The sequence below is a fragment of the Oculina patagonica genome, chromosome 12 (assembly GCF_052425735.1).
Source record: "Oculina patagonica isolate OP01 chromosome 12, crgOcupat, whole genome shotgun sequence".
In the NCBI taxonomy this organism is placed as follows: domain Eukaryota; kingdom Metazoa; phylum Cnidaria; class Anthozoa; order Scleractinia; family Oculinidae; genus Oculina; species Oculina patagonica.
Window position 1 is genome coordinate 20,606,948 of NC_135769.1, and position 21,944 is coordinate 20,628,891.

The window sequence follows — 21,944 nt, forward strand, 5'->3', positions numbered from 1 at the left end:
TAACCTTCTGCGAATGCTGGCTTCATTCCGATTTTAGTTCTTCGCTCAAGAATAGACAAGTATGAGAAACTTTTCAACGACAAAAGGATAAAAAAGAGTGAAAAACGCAAACTTTAAACGGCCTGGGAAAGAAAGATGTGGCGAAATCTGTCAGAATCATTTGATATTCCAGCAGATTGAATCCGACATTTTTAGATTGATTTTGCTACGTCAGTACACATTTGCGTTCGGCCTAATGAGATATAATTTTTTGGAACACAGCGATTACAGCGGTGTACTGGAGTAGATAGCAGGCATTCATCATGGATAAATTTGTCATTGTTGGGGGATTTTTATGTTTTGCGGCCGATGTATTTGCCATAGCGTCGTTGGCGACTCCCGAATGGGTTGTGATGGAGTTCGCTGGTAAGTTTGAGGTGTAATTATTGGTTTTAAATTGTTTATGGGCGGATTAAGCTTGGGGTAATTGGGTAAATTGTAAGATTTTGACAAGTATTTGCGTTTTTCTTGCGTGATTACTTTCAAAATTTTACAAGCAGTCATTTTACTAAGAGGATCCTGAAGGGGTAAAATGGGAACTAGAATTTGGGCAAATTTCACTGGGAAAATGAATTTTGGCCACTGGGACTGGGAATCACAAACAAAAAACAACCGAACTGGGACTGGGATTTGAAAATTAGGGAAAACAGGCTGGAAAATGGAATTTGGGTAACATTTGGGCTGGGAAATGGGATTAATCCCCTCCACCCCCATAAAAAAAATAAAGAATGCAGACAAAAGGGGTGGTCCAGCTGGTCGGAAGCCGGGGACGCAACGCAAGACAGGGCTAGTTGGCGAGAGACAGTTACAGCCTTATGCGCCTCATGGCGCAAAGAGAACTAACTAACTACTCTGTAACTAACCCCCATCAAGACCCTCTATTAGTCAGCTCAGGGGTATTGAAAGCTCACCTGATTCTAAGATGTCCAAGGTCAATCTCTTCCCTTTTGAGGGAGAGAGGAGAAGCGATGGGGAAACGAACAACCTTGGACTTCCGAGATTTAGGCTAATTGTAAGCTCAGTTTGAAAGAATAAATCTTTGTTCGCTGCGTGGCACTCGTAAGCTCACATGAGATACCGGGGTTATGGGGGGGGAGGTACCACATGATGGCAAATCTTGCCTCAAAGACTTGACTGAGCTTGCAGTTTTCAGCAAGGATAGTTACTAGTTGCACCAATTCAACCACATAAAATGTGTGCAAAATATCCTCCCAAAAGTGCCCAAATTTGGCCAAAATATTTGTGTGAAAACATGTTTTTAAAGCACTTTCAATTGTAATTGGAAGATTTGTTGAATATGGGAGAATGGGAAATTCAGTCTGTATCTGGGAGACTTTCAAATAATCTGAAAGAATTGGAGTAGTGTCCTTGCACTATTTGCACACAGATTTGCCATTTTAACATATTTGAGTAGCACCGCAAGTGTACCATTTTGTTGAAATGGGAATAAACATAGCTAAATCTGTAGTCAGCCTTTCTTTGTGAGTTCTTAATTTTTTCCCCACAAAAAAACATTGTGCAGCATTTTCCCCAGCATCTGCAACCACTTATTCAGATGTCTGAATTTAGAAGTTTTCTTCTAAAATTTGGTCCATGTGTCTTGTCGTTACTAGGTTCTGTTCGACTTGGTCTTACCGTCATGTGTCAGAAGTCAGAGGGGCAGCCTGAGGTGTGTGTCACCCCTGACTTACCCCTAGAATGGCTGGCTACCCTGATGTTTATGATTCTAGGTGTGGTAGCGTTAACACTCACATGCTTTTTACTACTGGTGTCACCATGGAAACCATCCATTGTTGATGCAGCAAAGTGGATTGTCTTTTTTGGAAGTAAGTAATGACCTGTGTCAAGCGTTATAGCCCTGAGTGTTATAGTCAACAAGGCAGGTATATTGCAATAGCTGAGTTTTGAATGGTTAACAGGCCATGATAATACAAGCAGAAACCCATAAGGGTTGAAACGTGTAACTCCCTATGATTCGCATTGTACAAGGCGTTTGCACATTCGTTTACACTAAGTACCATATTTGGAAAATCACAAGAAACATTTAACAAATCAAAATTACTATATTTGGATTGAATTCACAGCGGCGCTAGCTCGCGTTCGATGGCGTAGTCTTGTTTTTGAACATTGAAGCTTGGTTGAATACAGTTAAATTTGGTTAAATTCTCCTATTTCATCATCTTGAAGTAGTCTGGAGAACTTCGCTTCGATACTTTAGTTTCTGTAAGAAATTTAAGGCGTTTAGGTCGAAATTCAAGCAACTTACCGCAAAACCAAAAATTATGTTGCGTGTGTCATTACGTGTATAAAGCATTCGCGTACAAATTCTTTGTGTTTCCAAATATGGTACTTAGCAAAATGAATATTCAAACGCTGTGCATGCGCGTTTTACGTTTCAACCCTTATGGGTTTCTGATACAAGCTTATATACCATGGGCCACAAATATGATAAGTGTTCTATCAGGGTAGAAACAGTGGAAGAACCCATCAGATCTGCAGCTTTCCAGAACTTTGAACATGTCTGAGTGTCTGGACTCTACCAAGATTTATAGAAAACAATCTTAATGGGAGCTACGTCTCTGATGCATCTTGAAAACATGGGCCATTTTTTTCAAGTTTGCCAGTGTAAAAAACATGAGCTTAACTATACTTAAAACTACAAAGTTACTAGCCCACTGTCTAATGATTCAGGCTAATCTGAGAAGCCATTCTCTACTTTGATCAGTATTATGGGTGTAGTGAAATAATAATGGGTTAGTAGATTTACAAAGTAACCTTTCTGGTGGTTTTTCATCAACCAGCTTTGCCCCATAATCATTACTGGTAATCTTTTAATTTAGTAGCAATCTTGTTTTTCTTTTTTCAGTGATTATGTTCTGCCATGCTGCCCTTACATTCCCAATGGGATTTCAAATGCCAGAAATTGGTGGAAAACCATACAAGCTTCCACAAGGCACTCATGTTGGCCCTTCATTCTTTCTTTACATATTTTGTATAGTTTTCACAATTGCTTCTGAACTTTTTATATTCAAAGTTTGTCCACTTTTGCTCAGGTGATCAAGAACAAAATAGCAACATTTGTGTGACTGTTCCAGATCTAACATTCCCTGCTTGCTATGCAAAGCTAACTCTGTGCGATATGGGAGAGCTGCGGCTTTTTAAGTTTCTGAGGCATCCTAAGAAAAGGCCTTAAACATAAACTGTTGCTAAAGCAACTACATCTGTACCTCTGAGGGGTGGATCTGGCATGAAGGGATTCCCCCCCCCCCCAAGTGATTTTCTGAAACAAGAAATGATTGAGCATCTAGGTGTATAATCCATTGTGTGTTTTGTGTGATTTTTTTAAGTATTTATTCCAAGCTATACAATAATGTAGTTAGTGGATTGTAAATAAGGTACAAATAATTATTTGTGAGCTGTGAGCTCAGGATAATTCAGTGCAGTAATAAATAGTACACAAATCTTGAAATTGTCAAAAAAATGTTCAAAAAGCCTCCATTCTACGTGGCTAGAAGCCCTTTGATTTGCTATTACGGGTATTGTAATTTTTGTTTTGGCAAAATGAATTTTTTATTTTAGCCTCAATAGATCCATTTTGTATGAGTCATTTTAGATGGGCTAGCATGAATGAGCCAAATTTTTGTATTGCCTCATTTAAGAGCAAATACAAGAACAGTGAAAAGATATGCCTGATCACAGGCTAAGGTCAAGGTTAGGTTAGGTGCCCCAAGGGGGAGGGGGTGCTCAGGATTTCAAGTGACGGGGATGATTAAAGGATTTTTTGGTTTGAAATTTGCGATTCCTGGATTTTTTGGGGTAGGAAAATTGATTAAAATGAATACCAGATGAAGGAAAGATATTCAGAAGGTATAATCAAATTATAAGCAAACACAAGCATTCAATTATGTTTTTCTTTGTGTTATATCATGCACCTTTTCCGGAAAATTTGGCATGGGATTTTTGGTCCAGGGATTTTTTTGGTTTTTGTTGGAAGCCCTAGAGATTTTTTTTGGGTCTTGATTTTTGTCCCCATTCGATCATCCCCGTCACTCGAAATCAAAAGTACCCCCCACCCACCCCTGCGTTAGGTGCTGCACATAAAGGGATATATCACAGTGAAACTCTTCATCAGCCATGTTGCTGCAACATGCCTAGCCTGCGTTGCATACGAACAAAACCCTGGTTATATCCGTCTGCGAATTAGAGTGCAAAAGCTTGTTCCGCCCCCCGCGTGTTACCAGGGATTTCTATAATAACCTTTGACTGGCTCTTGAATAGGGCCGTTCTTTCATGCGCCGTGATTGGTCGAATGGATCTCGTAACACCATAATTTCGCTTTTGATGAATAACACAGATACAAAATAAACTTGACAGCGATCATGGCAGATCGGTAAGAATTAGCGTTTGAAGCGGTAAAAAAGCAGCTGGTTCGCACAAACCTGATAAAAAAAGAAAACAACAATAACGACAAGAAGTAAACACAACTGACAAGCGAAAAGGTCGTGGAAGAAATGTTAAATAATCTACATTTGTCTTGTGTTAAAAGAATGTCACACAACGCACATCCGTCATCCGTGATGAAAAGCCACACACCTTGCAACACAATAAACAGCCGAGCCCGGCATTACAAATGCAGAATGCAAGTACAGTCAACATCTTCACGGAAAATTTAGGACCAGAGCGAATATTTCGAGAGCACTACAAATATCTTACAAACATGAATGTTCCAAGACATACCGCAATATTAATTACATATGACAAATTTAAAACAGAGGTGTCAAAATATACAAACAGAAAGCCGTGACCTCTACACATTTGTATTAATTAATAAAGCAACAGTCTCTCAACTTAAAACGCCTCCAAATAATACAGCTGACAACAAGTGCCCTTTCTAAACGAGTTAAAAGCGAAATAAATCGGATGACCAATTCCATCGAACGGCAAATGTACAAATTATATGACAAAAACGTTTTACTGTAACTGACCTAACTGGTATCTGGTATTCATCGAACGCGTAACTATGGTTTCACAACATCCACTTCACCAATTGCGGCGCACGAGAGAACGGCCCTATTCAAAAGCCAATCAGAGGTTATTATAGAAATCCCTGGTAACACGCAGGGGGCGGGAACAAGCTTTTGTGCTCTAATTCGCAGACGGATATAACCGGGGTTTTGTTCGTCTGCAACGCAGGCTACAACATGCCCCACCCCCTGCGTTTTCTTGTGTCTGTGCATTTTAACTTTGTGTTTTTGTACTCTGTGACATCACATTGTGTCTGACAGCAACACCATGATTGTAGACAGAGTATAGTATAGTACAAAAAACTTGATTACAAGAGAAATCTTAATGCTGAGTTAACACTGTTAAACTAAAGAGCTGCAAGGAAAGTTACATGTTGTAAAGGAAGAAAAATGTACAAAACCCACACTGAGTGTATTTTTAACAGTTATTTTATTGTATATAGCACTGAAAAGAAAACTATCACAATGTGCACTTGAATGTTAAATAATTACACAGCTGGTACTGTCTTGTAGTATAAATCAATTAAAATAATTATTAGTATATTTTCTTTAGTTATCCATGCGTAGATCTATGTGATCCTGTGGATCAACAACACCTTTATAGGCTGAAAAAAACTTCTTATGTTCAAGTGTAGTTTCTAGCTAGGTAGCTAATTTTTGAATACAGTGAGTTATAAGTTTAATTTCTCTTTCCTCAAACTAGAAGTTGAGGTATAAAAGGAGCCATTCTTCAATGTCCAATTCTCAACAGCTAGTTCACAAACAACCTGTACATTTTTGGTGCCAACCACTGATAAAAATTATGTTTTTAATTTTTGCTGAGAATATTCTGTTAAAATATTAGCAAATTAATAGCATTATATTATATTAAAGTATTTTCAGTTTGCAGAAATATGCTTGACTCCACAAGGTGTCATAACTGTAAAAGTCAATTTTTATGTGATAAGGTACCATCACATGGATAATGCATGGGAGGTACCATCCCTAGCCTGCGAATACAGCAGCCTCTCCGAACGCAGCAAGCAGGTCAGAGCGCAGACAGCGGCTGTATTCCCAGGCTATACCATCCCATTTGTAGCAGAACTTTTTGTTTAACTATTGTCAGCTATTATTGATTTTCCAGACTAAACAAATTTGAAGACTAATATTATCTAATAATCAATGATAAATTTATATTAATGCCATGTTAATTACGCCACCTGTCATTTTTATCAAAAATATGGCTCCCTAGCCCAAACCAAAACAGGCAATGTGTTGTTCCAGAAAATATCCATACCTCCCCCAGGGAAGGTTTTTTGGTTGACCCCCACCCCTCCAGAAAAAATTATTCCAGTTAAGCTTCATACTAATTCCTTTCAAAAATTTGGCTTTTGAGACCATCCATTGGATTTCCAATGACCTTCTGTAGGTATGGTTATTTTCTAGAACCGCACAAGCTCCATAATTTCATATTATTGTACGTCAAGCCAAAATGCTCAAACCACAGGGGACCCAAACGCTGTATTAGTTATTCATAATCTTAAAATAAAAATGTTCTTATTTACCTGCGTTCCTGTGTCTTTTTTCACCTGTTTGGGGGCGATTTGAATCAGAGTGAAGGCGGTTTATGTTGTGAGTCTCAAACGGTAATCAGTCTGTCGCAATGTCAATACGACGCGCCTCAAGTTTCAGTTATCATTAACTCATTAAATTGAAACATGAAACTCCCCGCAAGGAGAGTTAATAGTCAATGGTGTTAGTAACTTGAGTTAATAATAACTGAAACTTGAGGCGCGTCGTATTGACATTGTGACAGACTGATTACCGTTTGAGACTCGCAACGTAAACCGCCCTCGCTCTGATTCAAATCGCCCCCAAACAGGTGAAAAAAGACACAGGAACGCAGGTAAATAAGAACATTTTTATTTTAAGATTATGAATTATTATAACTAATACAGCGTTTGGGTCCCCTGTGCTCAAACTATATAATTAAATCATTCACTGAACAGCAGCATGTACAGTTGTACATGTAAATTTCAAATACCATATGACAAAGGTAAAAGTGGAACTAAATATTTATTTTGAATTACACAGTGTTAAATTTTTGGTTTGTAATAAATATTCGTGTTTGCATGTTGCAGCAGCTGAATTTCTACATTGTTCTACATGGCAGTAAATAAAAATAAAAGAAATTTGACATTTACAGTGTTTTTAATTGACACTTCTTTACTGTGGGAACCAGACAAAAATCAACTCATTGACTCCTGAACCGGCCTAAACCGGCCGTATAGGATCCGGGCATTTGTCCCGCTTGTGACATCATCACCTTTTACCCAGAAAGGCAACATTGTGCTCAAATTGTGTAGCAGAACAAGAGCTTTCCAACGATACCTAAACCAGCGTGATTAGATTGATGGAGCTTGAAATATGCACCAAAACGCTTCAAAATTTTAGTGAAAAAACTCAGAGGAAAATTTCCCGTTTCCACCCTTTGCTTGTCCATGGCAAGTAGTTCTTGCCTCGTTTGCGCTTTCGCGGAAATTCTTCTACTAGTAAGAAGCCTGGTAGAAGGCCAAACACTGCAGCAAAAGAAAGGAAGAAGATTTGTGCACATGTACAAGCGAAAAAGTTGTTTAACATGATTCTGGTGAAAGACAAGGATGCATTTTGCATTTAAAGGGCCGTTTTGAGTGATTTGGAGCTATTTTAACTTATATTAGACCTTAAAAAGTCAAAAACATCTAAAAAATGCATTTTTTGGAAAATCTCCAGGAGTCAATGGGTTAATTGATATTTAAACATTTTTGATTCACTTAGTTCACTAGTCTCAGTATTAATACTGTTTTTGTTTTGTTTGTTTTTCACTGGTATCTAGACTGCTTATGTTTTTCTCTCAAAATTAAGTTAGGGAGTGCGAGGCTCGGCAAGGGTTTAAGATGCGCGAGGAAGGATTGGGAGGAGACAAGAGTGCGCTGACAATCGGATCACGTTATCGAGGAAAAACAGACTGTCTTTTCTTGTCAAAATGTCAGATATCTCTCTCCTCCGCAGAGGCTCCTTTAGTGGGGGAAGGCGTTTCGATTCTCTCCATGCTCCGCGCACTTACTTTTCACCTCTCCCCATTTCCCAGCCCGTACGGAACACGAAACGAGGCCTATGCGGAGGAGAGAGGTCAGATACAGTAGCGGCCTCCAGCCCCCACTTCCAAGAAAAAAGAAACATATCACTGAGATCACATTGCTCTGAAATTTTCTTCTAGCCATCAATTGTATGAGATCAGTGGTGTTATATTCCAATTTTCCCTGACTCATAATAAAATTCCCTGATTTTTCCCTGACGTTGAAGAATTTTATTCTTCCCTGAAAATTTCCTGACCTGTGGCAACCCTGTGTTAAGGCCCAAAAAGGGTTGTCTCGCAATATCAAGCAACAAAAACACAGACAAGCAGTTTATATACATTTTATTTTAGTTCTTGGAGTAACATTCTACTTCAACTCCTTGACTGCCAGACCTGTGAATCAAATGAAACAAAAGAGTTTGATTTCAGTTCATTAGACAAGAAACAATAACAGAATAAAACTGTATAAAAGAAAAACTACATGTAGATCTTGGTTGGTTGTATTCAGCTCCAAGTTGAGCAATCTCAACATTGCTGATTTTGCTCAAAGCAAGGATACAGTCGAAGCTCTCTTAACGGACACTCTCGTAAGCGGACAGCTCTACTTACGGTCGCCTTTTTAGAAACCCCGTTTTTACTTCCATACAAACCTTGTATTTTTACATTCTCGTAAGCGGACATTCCCGTAAGCGGCCGCAGACACTTTCACAGATTACGAATATTAGACTTTTTCTTTGTTTTTACGCTCCCGTAAGCGGACACCCGAAAGAAAATCCTATAAAAAACTTTTGTATCTTGTTTTTATCAATCAACTTCACATTGCAGTTCGTAACAATGATTTTACAGTAATAACAGTACCATATTTTAGTGTTTGTTTTGGCTTCATCCACGTCCGCCCGGGTCCGCCCGGGTCCGCCCGGTTATTGTTAGCTGGGCAAGCTCCCGTAAGGGGCCATCTATCCCCTACACCTCTAGTGGCCGCTTACGAGAACCATTCTCGTAAGCGGCCAGCTCCGGTAACGGACACTTTTTTCACGTCCTGAGGGTGTCCGCTTACGAGAACTTCAACTGTACTACCCAGTGAAACATCTCCAAACTTGGTGAAGAAATAGGTTGAGAAAATAGAGTTACCTGGAGGCAGAGACTGCTTCAGTTTGTCAGCCTTTTCTTTGTCCTGGATGACAAGGGTGTAGAGATAACGGCTGCATCGCACCTTGAACTTAACGGTATCCTTGATCTTCTTTATCTTTACAGCTACAACAGATAACATTTGATTCAAAGATGTTTTAGTTAAACATTTGTAAATAAAAACTAGCGATAAAAGTAGCGGACAACGATTCGCTGTCTTCATGACGGCATTTTCAAGTACAGTGTCAAGTGCAATGACTATTCATGAATATGATTTTATAACAGAGCCTGAAGAATGTAGTGAAGTATTTTGAATGTAATTAGCGGTGCAAAAGTTTTCACATAGAACAATGCATTCCTTACTTTTCTGTACTGCTAATTACATTCAAAATACTTCACTACATTTTTCATGCTCTATTATAAAATCATATTCATTAATAGCCATCGCACTTGACATTGACACTGAACTTGAAAATGCTGTCACGAAGAAAGCGAAACGTTGTTCGCTACTTTTATCACTTGTTTTCATTTTAAAACAGAACAAAACATTGTCTGATCAATAACCATGAATAGCAACAGGCAGGAAACCATTATTTACAAAATATGATACATTGATGTGTAAATGCAAATTTATTAGCCTGTTCCAGGCGTTACATTAGTTGAAGCAGTACAAAAACAGGATTAGGGTGCGAGGGAGTCCTCACACCCCTTCCCTTATTTTTCGCTTGCCATTTTTTGTGCTGCTCCACAGCTAACTGAATGTCTGAAACAGGCTACAAATTTACAAGTAAAATGAGACCTAGTACAAATGTGGTGTGTGACAAATGCAAACTGCTAACTTCCCCTCCGGTTAGCCTGAATAACGCTCCGGTTAGCCCATTTATGGCTAGCTCTCAATAATGGTAATGGTAACACAACATATACTTTAAAAAATTCTGCACATTTGCTGGTCTGCAGTTGTCGCACACCGGTTTAAATGTTGCACAGTCAAATTTGCTTAAAAAAGATCTCAAACTTGCATACATAACCAGTCTAAAATTTGTTTCTAAGCTGACACAGAACAGTAAAAGACCTTAACCATACAAAATTTTGAGCTGGATTTTACTAGAAAATTTCATAGCTGCAGCCTTTATTTGGCATGGAATATAGGTATACAAGGCTTGTGTAGAGACCACAACCATCTGACCCATACAAATTTTAAAAGCAGCAACTCTGGTTTTCTTTTCATAAATATAACATATTAACCTAAAGTTTCTCAAGACTTTCTGGTGATTTCTCTGCTTAATAAAGCAACAAGACCGTCACTTACATTTGGCATCCTTCCTTCGTGCGGTAAGGAGAAAATCTTTGATTTCGTGAATCTGCTTAGGCTGCAAGACATGTGCATAAGGATTGAGTTTAACAATTTTAGATCTTAGATAACTAATAAAACAAGCTCGACAAGTCGAATTTGCTAAGCTAAATTTGAAGCAATAAGGGTAAAAACAACTCTTAAACGAGGAAAACTTACCATTATGAAATGAACGTGATGGAAAGACACCTATAGCATGACAGAAAGACTTCGTTACTTTTTTTATTAACGACAACCAACATCATTTTCAAACAGAAATTATTGAAAAGATAACATATCTTTAATATGCAGCAGTTTATTAAAGAAAATTTAAAAGGATGGCTAAGATATACGAGGATTTTCTTGCTTAGTTCAAACTACCTTCGAGACAAGTCAAGATGGAGTCCAAAAGGACGATCATTGGGCATGCGCCTGCTTTTCAATTGCGCAGCGGCTTACCCCATGAATCAAAATGGCGGATAGAAGTGGCAGTAAGTCCTCTAACATTTTATCAGATTTCTTTTACCCCAAACGCGTAACTACTTGTTTTGTCTAAAATTATGTAGATGCAGGTAAAAAGAGACCTCCTCAGAAAGGACAGAAACGTCGAAATGACATTTACGTGAATAGGAAGACCGACTTTGCAGCCCAACTTGAACGATGTCAGAAGTTACTAGATTCAAGGTTTGTGCATGCATGATGCATTTAATTAATACTTATACAAACCCACCTTAGCTTTCATATATAATTAAGCTATAAGCTCAGTTGTTTCGCGTGTAGATAAAATTAATGTTTAATTAATTATCAGGAACAATTTTTTTCATGAATTCTGACACTGTGTTATGTGACTGCCACAAAAATGCTCAGAAAAAAATATTTTTGTACCATAGAATTTTTTTTTTACAGTTTGCTTGTATCATTGAATAAAAAATATTTCTTTTTATATTCACCGAGCTTAACATTTGCCATAACAGTTTATAACAGTTGGTAATAATTAACATATCAACAAAACTAACCAAGTCTAATTCTGTGTGTGGGAAGTTGGTCACACGAACTTAGTCAAATAACCTGCATTGTTTTAGTACAGTTTGATTTGCATAATCATTGTTTAAAGGTCAAATTATTTTAACCTGAAATTAATTTTAAACTACATGATTATGCGACATGGACCATGACCTTCCAGATCAAGTTGAATGTTAATTCTAATCATTGACCTGTGGGAGACTCGTGGTGAGCATGGCCGTAAACAAGGTTGTTATGTGTTGGAAAGTTGGTCTCCCTGGAGGTATAAATGTGGTCCAAAAAAAAAACTAAGGCAATAGCTGCTATTACTTATTACTATTATTATGCTTATTACTATTATTTGTCAAAAATAATATGACTGGAAAAGGTTTTATCAGCATATTTACTGGCTAAACTGAACTGTAGTCAATTCTATTTAAACAAAGCTTGTTGTATCATTATTTATGATTCAGTGAACAAGAGGTAAGGATTCATGGCTTGGGTGCTGCCATTAATCGTGCAATCAATCTGGCACTGCAGCTTGAACAACGAGGACAAGGAACTGTTGAGGTAACATAAGTGAATCATTAATTTCCTCTCTCAAAAAATTGTTTGTCATCTTAGAACAAAGGTACTTGTAAAGTCTGCATCCAAGGGTACAGGCCCGCCCCCAGGGGGGGTAACTCGAAGTATACATGACAGGGGGGGTCCAGCGTATTTTTTTAGGTTGAAAATCTACACACTTGGTATTTTTTGGGGTCAAGGGATCTGTCACATATTTTTTAGGGGTGTTAAAAAAATACGCATATTTTTTGGGTCTTATCTCCGAGTGAACGTTTTTTGGGGTTTTCATTGCGATCAGAGGATCAGAAAAATATTCATTCGAACTGATGCCAGGTATTTTTTTGGGTCTAAAATTTCATGCTTGTGTATTTTTTTTGAGTTTGCAATACGAAGCTCCCTCGGACCCCCCACCCCCCTTCCCCCCCCTGTCATGTATACTTCGCGTTCCCACCCTGGGGGCCCGCCAGGCTGGAGCTAAACCCAGTTTCCATAGAATGAAGCGACTAGGAGTATCTTACTCCCCCTGGATGGGATGCTAGTCCATTGCAGGGTTAACCTGAGCATTAAATTCGTTGGTACCCATTTATGCACCTTGGTGAAGAGAGGCACTATAGTGGTTTAAAATGTCCTGCCCAAGAACACAACAGGGATTGAACCCAGACTGCTTGACCCTGAATCCAGTGCACTAACTATTAGGCCACTTTGCCTCCCACCCTCTTGGAACTAAAAAAAGCAAAGAAGAAGCTTTCCAAATGCCTAAAAGATGGTTCATTCAGTGCCCCAATATTGCTAAGATAAAACAGCCCAACCACCAGTGATAGCAGTTTTGATATCCTTTGTTTTAATGTGATAAATTGCCCGGGGGAGGACTCCATATGAAATGGACGGGGATGCTTGTCGGAATGAAAGAACCCCAAAAGAGACCAATCTGGGTGTGACTCAAGCTTTTCTGACCCCAAGAACCAAACTAAGAAATAATACTTGTAATTTTCTGTGTAACCCAACGAGACCAAGGAAAAATTGGCGTTGCCGGAACAGCCAAGGAGACCAAAAACCAAAATACCCCAAGGAGACGACGAGCATCCCCGTCACTTTCATATGGGGTCACCCCCCGGGATAAATTGTTAGTGAATTTGAGAAATAGGGTTGGGATGTAATTGATCACAAACACTTCGCTCCCCTAAAAATTATTCACTTACCTTATTGTTACTTAATTTCGCAGGACTTAATTTTTCGCGATTTTCGCAATTTTTAAAAAATCGCGAAATTAAAGACCCGCGAAAATTAATTTTAAACGATTTCTATAATTGTATTTTTTATGCTAATTATGTATTTTTTGGCCAAATTGCGAAAATTAAGTCTCGCGAAATATTCCCGTTCCATTTTCGCCAAATTAAGTTCCTGCGAAAAATAGTAACAATAAGGTAGTTTGTAGAATGCTTACAAGTATTAATATTATGGAATTTTCTAACAGTAAATTTTCTTGCAGTTATCAACAACTACTTCCAGTGTTAAACTAGTGGACGACTTTGAGCCTGAGGATGATGTAAGTGTGGCAAAGCACCAAACTGTTTCAAAAAAGTACAATACATTACAATAGGTGGATTTCTTGGCTTTTATGTCAACAAGTCATTAATAATCATATCTCCTCCTTTCTGGTGACTTTCTTGCTACAAAACGTTAATGTTAGTTTTGAAAATTGGCTGGTACATCAAGACTATATCTGCTAGTGAATAGTATTTGTTATTCTCATCACCAATCTGCATCACAGTGTTACTGTGGAACCCCGATATAAGCGATCTTCGATATAACTGTTATTCTCGATACTGAAAAACGATGAATATTTCTATGTAAAACGCCGGACAAATTGTGTTACAGCTTAAAATATAAAATGGTTAAACAGAACTACCGATATAACGATCAAATTTCGATCATTACGATCTTCCCGATATAATGATGAGAATTTAGCGGACCGCAATTCGTAAAATCTTCCCCGATATAACGATATTATCGGGCCCCCTACACAGTCACAATTTAAGCAAAACATTGGGAAGGGCGCTCTTTAAATCAATAAAGTAACAGTAATCGAGTACTCTCTAAAGTTTCTGACAACAGCTTTGTACGTTGATGTACGGAAATGATACTGTGTTCTAAGCCTCTTTATTCATTAAAAAAGTATATGTTAGGTTTACCTCGATATAACGATATTTTCGGTTATTTCACGGGTGCCATATCGTTATATTGAGAGTTTCGATATATCGACTACCTCGATATAACGATATAATTTTACTGCTCCCAACTTGGCATATCGTTATATCCGAGGTTCCACTGTACTATGAACACCTGTCAAGAGCCAAATTAGATATCGATTGGCTTGTTGAAATTTTCTTCACTTCGTACTGAATAAACAAGTATATTTATGTTTCAATTAGTTCACAAGTTCATGGAGTGCATTAACCAGTCAAAATATCACTGTTACCTGTAAGGCATTTCATATTTTACAGTAGTGTAGCAGCTCTTGTAAGCTTGTTATTCTACTGGCCAGTATTCTAGTCTAGAAGCAGTTGCTCTTGATTTTGGGGCTAGGGGCATTGTTTCTGTTGTTTGTTCTGGAGTGGTGTTAAAGAGTAGGAAGCCATTCATGCGACACCTTTCAAGCGCTGCTACCTGACCCACATTTTAGCTGCATCCTTTATCACGATAGGCTATATGATATTAACTTCTCCATCCCCCTCCTCATCTATTATATTGCAGAAAACCGTGTTTAGAAACACTCCTCCCAGTCTAGTATTCACAACCCCAGGCAATCAGTGTGAACCTAACACTATTCTGATGTTGTTTTTTTTTTAGGACCATGAAGGTTATTCTAAAGTGCGAACAAACTCTGCAGTGCACATAAGAGTTTACAAGAAACCATTGTCACAAGTTAATTCAGAAGAAACATCCAAAAAAGCTACATGAACTCCAGGAGTCATTGTTTTTCAAACACGGGTACAGCTAGTGTTTCAATTTACACCAGCAATGACTTCTATTTTAAAGATCTACGGGAACCTGGATTTACAGAACAGGCTTAACTTAGTTCCAGTTGTTTTGTGATCCCAAAAACCAGTCTACCAAAATGGCTGGAAATCACGCCTAGCTTGGCAGTAAGAAGAAGATTTAGTACATTAATTCCCAAAGTCCACACATGGGAGAAGAAAAAATAAATTATATTGCTTCGGAGCATAACTAAATATGGTTAATTCAGCATGAAAACAAGGTTCAGGACAACTTCATAGCATATCAGCAGTGGAATCTGGTGACTGGCAACAGAGTGAAACAACAGTACACAGCAGTCAATTGGTCGTACTTTTATTGTGGCAGTGCAATCAAGTCACTACTCAGAGTTGTGGTGATCCCAAAGAACTGATGTGATTTCATCCTCACTCTTGTGTTGAGCAATTAAATCTGAAGACTGTAATAGTGACAAGCTTCTCTACGGGCACTTCAGCCTTCTGCACTGGACACTCTGAAAACCCTTGGTAACTCTCAACTAATGAAGCAAAATCATGCATCAGTCATTGGTAACACCAGCTCCAGTTACATGCCCATTTGAGAATTTACATTGATCACTCTGACATAAAGTGTGTATCAGCTTTGCTTAGTTGTCCATTTGCGACTCATGTTCTCCTGGGCTCATTAAGCTTGTTATCTCCAGCATTTGTATGGTGTGTAAATCAGAGATATTGGAGCCTCCAATATTGCCATGATCAAAGTCTTCTAAAGGAATTTGCACACCTTTGAGTCCCCATTTGTTGAGTAGATCCTCAATGGAGCGACTAGAACTACAAAGAAAGATTTGCATGAAGAACTATTTGAAAGAGAAAGTGACAATAAAATAATGATGAAAATAAATCTGCAAGATGTCCTACTGATGCAAAAAAGCAGTTTGATTTTTTTTTTTTTAAATAATATGAAGTGGGAATAATTTCCTGGTGTCACTAATTTTTTTGATTTTGTCTTACTTCAAAATGGTCAAGGTGGTGGTATTTAGATAAGAACAATGCTGAATGGCATTGTGAAAAGAGCGAAAAATTACAAAATCTTTATTGTATTGCATTTCACTGCACCATACTTTATTGTGTTCTATTGTGAATCAGACCTGATGGTAGCGTGTATAGCATCATCAGCATAATTTAATAGAAAGGTTAAGTGCCATCGCACCTAAAACTATCCCTATTTTAGTTTGTATTACAGTAAAGGCAATGTACATTCCAATCCTAAAGATCAGGGGACCCACAATCCCGGACGAAACCTGTTGAGACAACTTCTCTTTTCAATGTTTTATCGCAGTGATTACAGCCATTGCAATATGAGAAATGAAAACAGTCCTCACCCCTCCCCCCCATTCAATGTTGACATTCGCTTTTGCTAACATTTGCTAAAGTATGTCTGCTGAGAAACGTTTTTGTAAAAAAACAACATTGAATAGGGGAGAGGGGGAATTAAATACACTCTGAATTGGTGTAGGGTGTAATTAAATTTACTTTCGTGTTTCAGTTAAATTGTCTCAAGAGATTCGTCCGGGATTGCAGATGACTCCTTGATATCAGCAAAACTCTGATTGCTAAAGCAGAAAGTGCCTAGGAGTATTGCTACTCCCCCTAAATGGGATACCAGTCCATCAAAGGTTAACCCCCAGCATTTTTTCATGTTCTCTAATGATTCTCTAATGCTTCACCAGTACACCTGGGTAGAGAGTCACTGCATGTCAAGGAAAGTGTCATGCCTAACAACACAACACCCTGCCGGCCAGTGCTACAACCTGCACAACTTACTCAATCCAGAGTTTTATGTGCTAATGATTAGCCCATCCCACCTCCCATTTGTTTGTATTGTTCTACTTTTAATATATACATGCCAAGTACCTTCTCTCCTGATAAGTTGTCCAAAATTTTGCCAGGGGATTTTTCTTCATGAGAAAGGAGATGGTGGCAAGAATGTCATCAAAATCTGTATTACAGACAATTGAGGAATTGATCATACTATTAAGCTGGGCATGGAATTTAACAGGAGTGCAATAATAAAAAAATGAATTATTCAACTTTTGCTTGCAACATTATGTGAGCTACCTCCACAAATAGTTCAGTTAACAAATAATACTTCACTAAAAAAGTTGTTTCCTTGTCTCTGCCAAAAATTATTGTTACAATATACAGCAAGAAAGTCCTATAAAAAGGCTTTGCCTGGTAGCTATAGCACGGCAAGTAAAAAAGAATCTACATGTAAACATTTAATGAATGTTTGCCATAGGTACTAGTGAAAAAAAATTGAAACATGCTATCACTGTAACTAATTTGTCATGAAGTCCCAGTACATTCAACTCTCGTTATAGCGGACACGCTCGGGGCATCGTTTAGTGTCCGTTATAGCGAGAGTTCGTAATAGCGGGAGTCATTTCCAGTCAAACCTCTTTCGCCGGGGATCTGGATTTTGTCCGTAATAGCGAGTGTCCGCAATAGCGGGATGTCGGCAAGGCGAGAGTTGACTGTATTAGCCCTTGGCCTATACATATTCTCAATGGGTTTTTAAAAGGGCTAAAACGTGGAAGGCTGCAGGGGTGGGAAGGGTGGAGGTTTATATAGATCTTGGTGGTTGGTAATCACAAATTTTACATTTTAATAATTTTCAGTCACCAAATTGCGAGCAGAAACAAGTTTTAGGTAATTGTGTTTATTTACATAATTTTAAGAAGTTTAGAACTCTATGCAAATTCTTTTTTTGCACTCTTATGGCACTCTTAAGGCTTATGGAATCTTCTAACTACCGGTACATACCATTTCTGTACACGTACATACTCATGGTCAAGTTACCTTTGGAATCATAAAAGCAGTCTGAACCAAGAATTATGTCAGCTTTATCAAGTTTGAAAAGATTTGGTGTGAACTGTCCCCAAGTGATGCCCACAACTTTTACTGAGTCTTGACCATTTGCATGACAGCTTCTTCGACAATTTTCCAAGCACTCTGGGTATTCTTCCTTGTCTGTAAGAGTGACATGTGCACCACACAGGGAAGCAACCAATCCCGGAAGTGCTGTTCCTGCCCCGATCTGAATCAGATCAGAACAGAGAGGTAATTTTTCAAAGTAACATTTGACATCACCAGGTATATAAATGTCTGCAATTTTGACTACAAATGATAGTAAAGCACAGATGACAATCTGAAGAAATTCAAATCTAGGAGTCGGAAAAATCATCAATTTTTTACAAAGGTACCCTTTCTAGACCCCAACCAGTGAAGGGGGACAGGGGGTCTGAACCTCCCACCTCCTGTGCCTTAATTTACTCCTGCTTCCCGTATTATTTTACTCCCGCCTCCCACCCCTTTCGCGGCCATTTCTCTCCTCTTTGTCCCCAAACTATTGTGAGATATAATGTAATGTTGCAAAATTTTACTTGTTTTCTCCTGGTTCCTGCCACCTTAAAAATCCCGCTTCTTGCTCTCTTCTCCTGCTTCCTGCCCCTTTCCTTGGACTCCCACCCCCTGTCTCCCTTTACCAACCAAAATGGCCAACAAAAAAGCTCTGCCAATTCTGTCAAAAGTCAATAAGCACCCCAATTCCCCATCCCCTTCTCCTCCCCCTCCAAAAAACGTTGGTGAAAGTTAACATGAGAAAAATTAACATTAATAATTCGGTGTGATGTATTGTGTCTGTTGGTATTAGTACTGTTAGAAATCACTCCTGCACCATAAAATTGAAGGCTCGGACTCTGAATAACAATGAGTTATTCTCAAATATTACAATGTCAGATTAAGAGACTCTAAACGCAAAGAGCGAATTTCTAGCAGAAAGCGAGCAAAGGACTACATCAAAATTCCATGAAAATACTAACAGTACAACAAGAACAAAAAACAATTCCGGGAAATCACACTAAAATTTCCCAATGCATGCATTGGCCGTTCATTAAAGTTCATGTGCTCACATGCTCATGTGCAAAGTCTCCGAGGGAGGGAAGGGTAAGTTGCAAGTACCACAAATGATGTAACCAGTGGCAGATCTATGTTTTTAGGGAAAAAGGGGGGTTGTGGCAGTTGGGACCTCCTTTTTCTGAAGAATTATATATAAATCCCACAGGGACAGAAATGTTCTGCCCAATTCTCCCTCTGTTAGCACTGGAGCAAAAGATGGCCCACATACACAACAGCTCCCCCAGTTTTGAGCACCTCTGAATAAGCCACTGGTAACCTTAACCAACACCACAAATTTCATGAGTTCTTGACTCAGTTAAGGATAACTTTTTGTTCTGACTACACCCTTAAAGAATGACTACAGTACTGAGCCATCTCAGGAGAAAGCCTGAGTAAAGAGAAAAATGTTATGCACCTGACACTGTTAAGCCCCAGGGTGGGGGGGGGGCGAGCAACCCACAGGAAGTTGACAGCGTGAAGCTCTCCAGGGTAGGGATTTAAAATGGTCTGCTGGGTTAGAAATTTAAGAAGAGATATGTGAAATTTGACATTCACTAGGTGCCCAGGGGTGGGGGATTCGACCCTGGCTTACAAAAAATGTCAAAATTCCCTGGGTCTGCCCCCCCCCCCCCCCACCCTGGGGCTTAACACTGACAGGTGCATTTAATATCATTGGCACAAACCTCAATAATCTGCTTTCCTTTCACTTGTTCTCTGTTATACCAAACAAACTGAGCAAGAACAGGAGCTGCTGGCCATGTGAACATTCCATACTGAGGGTCAACAATCTGAAACACAACAAACAGAGCTAAGTTTAATCTCCTCAAGGATGTCCATCCCAGGGGGGACAGGGTACTCCCCAAAATACCGACACTGGGCACTCAGTAGAAAGGTAAAGATTTAAATAATACTTTGATTTATACCTCTGGTATTCGTACTTCTATTCTGGCGTTTCTGCACTCGTCTTCAAAGAAAAAGACTCTCACAACTTGCATAAAGGATGATTAATTAGAGAGATTACGTACCGTCAACTACAGAAACACTGTGTGAAGTCGAAATCAACCAGGCGTTCTTCCATAGGGCGCATTGGAGACTGAGTAGCCAGTTACCAGACCTCTCTCCTGTGCAGAGTCCAATATGGATTATACCTCAATATGGCGTACAGTGAACGGTGTTGTCTTTCGTATTGTGGTGTTTGCATGTAAGCTTTGTGTTTGTCTTTAGACAGTTTTGTTCAGTTTAGCAGTCTTGATAGTAAGTGTTTCGTTAAACGTCGTTGTTTATATTTTAATGTGTTATAAGTTAAGTTGGTTTATTTGCGCTTATTTGTTGTCTTGTTCATGCTTCGTGTTAGCGTATTTCTAGCTGCTTTGTGTAACTTTTATTGTCAGTATTTCGTATTTTCTAGCGTCATGTCCCTTACTATCTCATTAGTTTATCTGACGCAGATATTGCGGATGATTTTGCTTGTTTTTAAACTGACAACGGCCTCTAATTGTGGGAGTTCTTTACTCATATGACACCAACACATGGTGAATGATTTGAACAATGTTTCCCGAAGAGAATCTGCCGTTGTTGCATTTATAGATATATTGGTTTATGATGAAATGCAGATCTGAAACCAATATTTAAATGAACGTAACTTAAATGTTCTGTTAGTTTGTGCTAGTGTCCGATCTGGGGTGTGCCATTAAGGGATTGGCACAGTCATACGGGAACCTTCGGACCTGGGGGGCGAAGACCTTATTGCCCGAAAAAAACACGACATAAGGTGAAAGCTGAATAAAAGGGCATGTAAAAAAAAAGGACAACAAAACTTGCATTGAAATAGTTGTGTACAAATCTTGCTTGTACAAATCTGGTTTGAATCAAAAGCATTAGCTTCATCTTGTATGTAACAGCTTTGTTTTAAGGTCTTACACTGGATCCACCACGCGCAAACTCCCCGGGGGGGGCACTCAAAAAAGTTTTATACGGGGAGGCTCCGCCCCAAGCTCTTACCCCTTACCCTTTTATACACCACTTTCACAGAAATTGTACCCCTTTCGTATACCTTTTACTGAAACAAGGTACCCCTTTCATATACCTAAAAGACTTGGCATAGACTTAGAACAGGACGTTTTCTTGTCATTTTCATGTTGCGCTTTATAAATTAAAATAATACAGCCATTAAGTGCGTCTGTTTGAAATATTTAAATTCAAGGCCCTTAAAAAAACCTAAATGACGGATTTACATACCCTTTCATATACCTAAACTTGTAAAATCCCTACCCTTTTATATACCTGAAGCCTGAAAAAGGTACCCCTTTCGGGCGGAGCCTCCCCGTATAGGCCACTATATGAAGTACCCCCCCCCGGGGCAAACTCTCATTCAAGCTGTGGAAATGCCCAACTTCTGGTCGCCCTCGCCAATTTCCTACTCACTTCAAAATAATTGCAACTGAATAAAACTGAAATGTCACGCAGAATTTGCGAGAAAAATCCAACATGATTATAGTAATTCGCAAGAGGAAACCACCAAGAGAGGATAATGAAACCACTAACTACTAGTGGTAACCACAGGTTAGAAAGTGCGGGCCTTGACGCACTTAGACAAGGTACTGGTTGGCAGTGCCGATAATTACAAATAAACGACATAACAAGGAGGACTGAAATGATCAAATGGACAATAGACAATTATTCTGAGTAACGCGTCACGCAAAGATTTTTCGCACACGGTGCAGTGTGAATTTAGATGTGATTTTTCTCAGGCGCAAAAACTCGCTATGTTGTCAGTGTTATAACGAATTTCTCGACAATAACCGTTGTTG

General features: G+C 38.9%; 4 protein-coding genes across 5 annotated transcripts; 2 read left to right on the forward strand and 2 right to left on the reverse strand.

Moving 5' to 3' along the window:
* Positions 1–2: 2 nt before the first annotated feature.
* LOC144633993 (uncharacterized protein C16orf52 homolog A-like) lies at positions 3–6,606 on the forward strand. Its single transcript, XM_078492930.1, has 3 exons — positions 3–405; positions 1,653–1,865; positions 2,906–6,606. Exons 1-3 carry the CDS (start codon positions 303–305, stop codon positions 3,094–3,096), a joined length of 507 nt encoding a protein of 168 aa, XP_078349056.1. The 5' UTR covers positions 3–302; the 3' UTR covers positions 3,097–6,606.
* A 1,879-nt stretch (positions 6,607–8,485) lies between these two features.
* LOC144633999 (large ribosomal subunit protein eL38) lies at positions 8,486–11,062 on the reverse strand. Its single transcript, XM_078492933.1, has 5 exons — positions 11,000–11,062; positions 10,799–10,828; positions 10,598–10,658; positions 9,292–9,414; positions 8,486–8,553 (listed from the first exon to the last, which is right to left on the reverse strand). Exons 2-5 carry the CDS (start codon positions 10,799–10,801, stop codon positions 8,528–8,530), a joined length of 213 nt encoding a protein of 70 aa, XP_078349059.1. The 5' UTR covers positions 10,802–10,828; positions 11,000–11,062; the 3' UTR covers positions 8,486–8,527.
* Positions 11,063–11,084: 22 nt separating this feature from the next.
* LOC144633994 (ribonuclease P protein subunit p20-like) lies at positions 11,085–15,224 on the forward strand. The gene is made up of 5 exons (XM_078492931.1): positions 11,085–11,109; positions 11,185–11,302; positions 12,094–12,190; positions 13,674–13,730; positions 15,035–15,224. Exons 1-5 carry the CDS (start codon positions 11,091–11,093, stop codon positions 15,143–15,145), a joined length of 402 nt encoding a protein of 133 aa, XP_078349057.1. The 5' UTR covers positions 11,085–11,090; the 3' UTR covers positions 15,146–15,224.
* A 152-nt stretch (positions 15,225–15,376) lies between these two features.
* LOC144633988 (histone-arginine methyltransferase METTL23-like) lies at positions 15,377–20,793 on the reverse strand. Of its 2 annotated transcripts, none has more exons than XM_078492923.1 (5): positions 20,058–20,793; positions 19,818–19,922; positions 18,037–18,274; positions 17,092–17,176; positions 15,377–16,008 (listed from the first exon to the last, which is right to left on the reverse strand). In XM_078492923.1, the coding sequence occupies exons 1-5, from the start codon at positions 20,127–20,129 to the stop codon at positions 15,825–15,827; spliced, it is 684 nt and encodes a 227-aa protein (XP_078349049.1). In that variant the 5' UTR covers positions 20,130–20,793; the 3' UTR covers positions 15,377–15,824. The 2 variants fall into 2 exon arrangements, with proteins under 2 accessions (XP_078349049.1, XP_078349051.1); XM_078492925.1 differs by having other exon boundaries at positions 20,160–20,792.
* Positions 20,794–21,944: the final 1,151 nt, after the last annotated feature.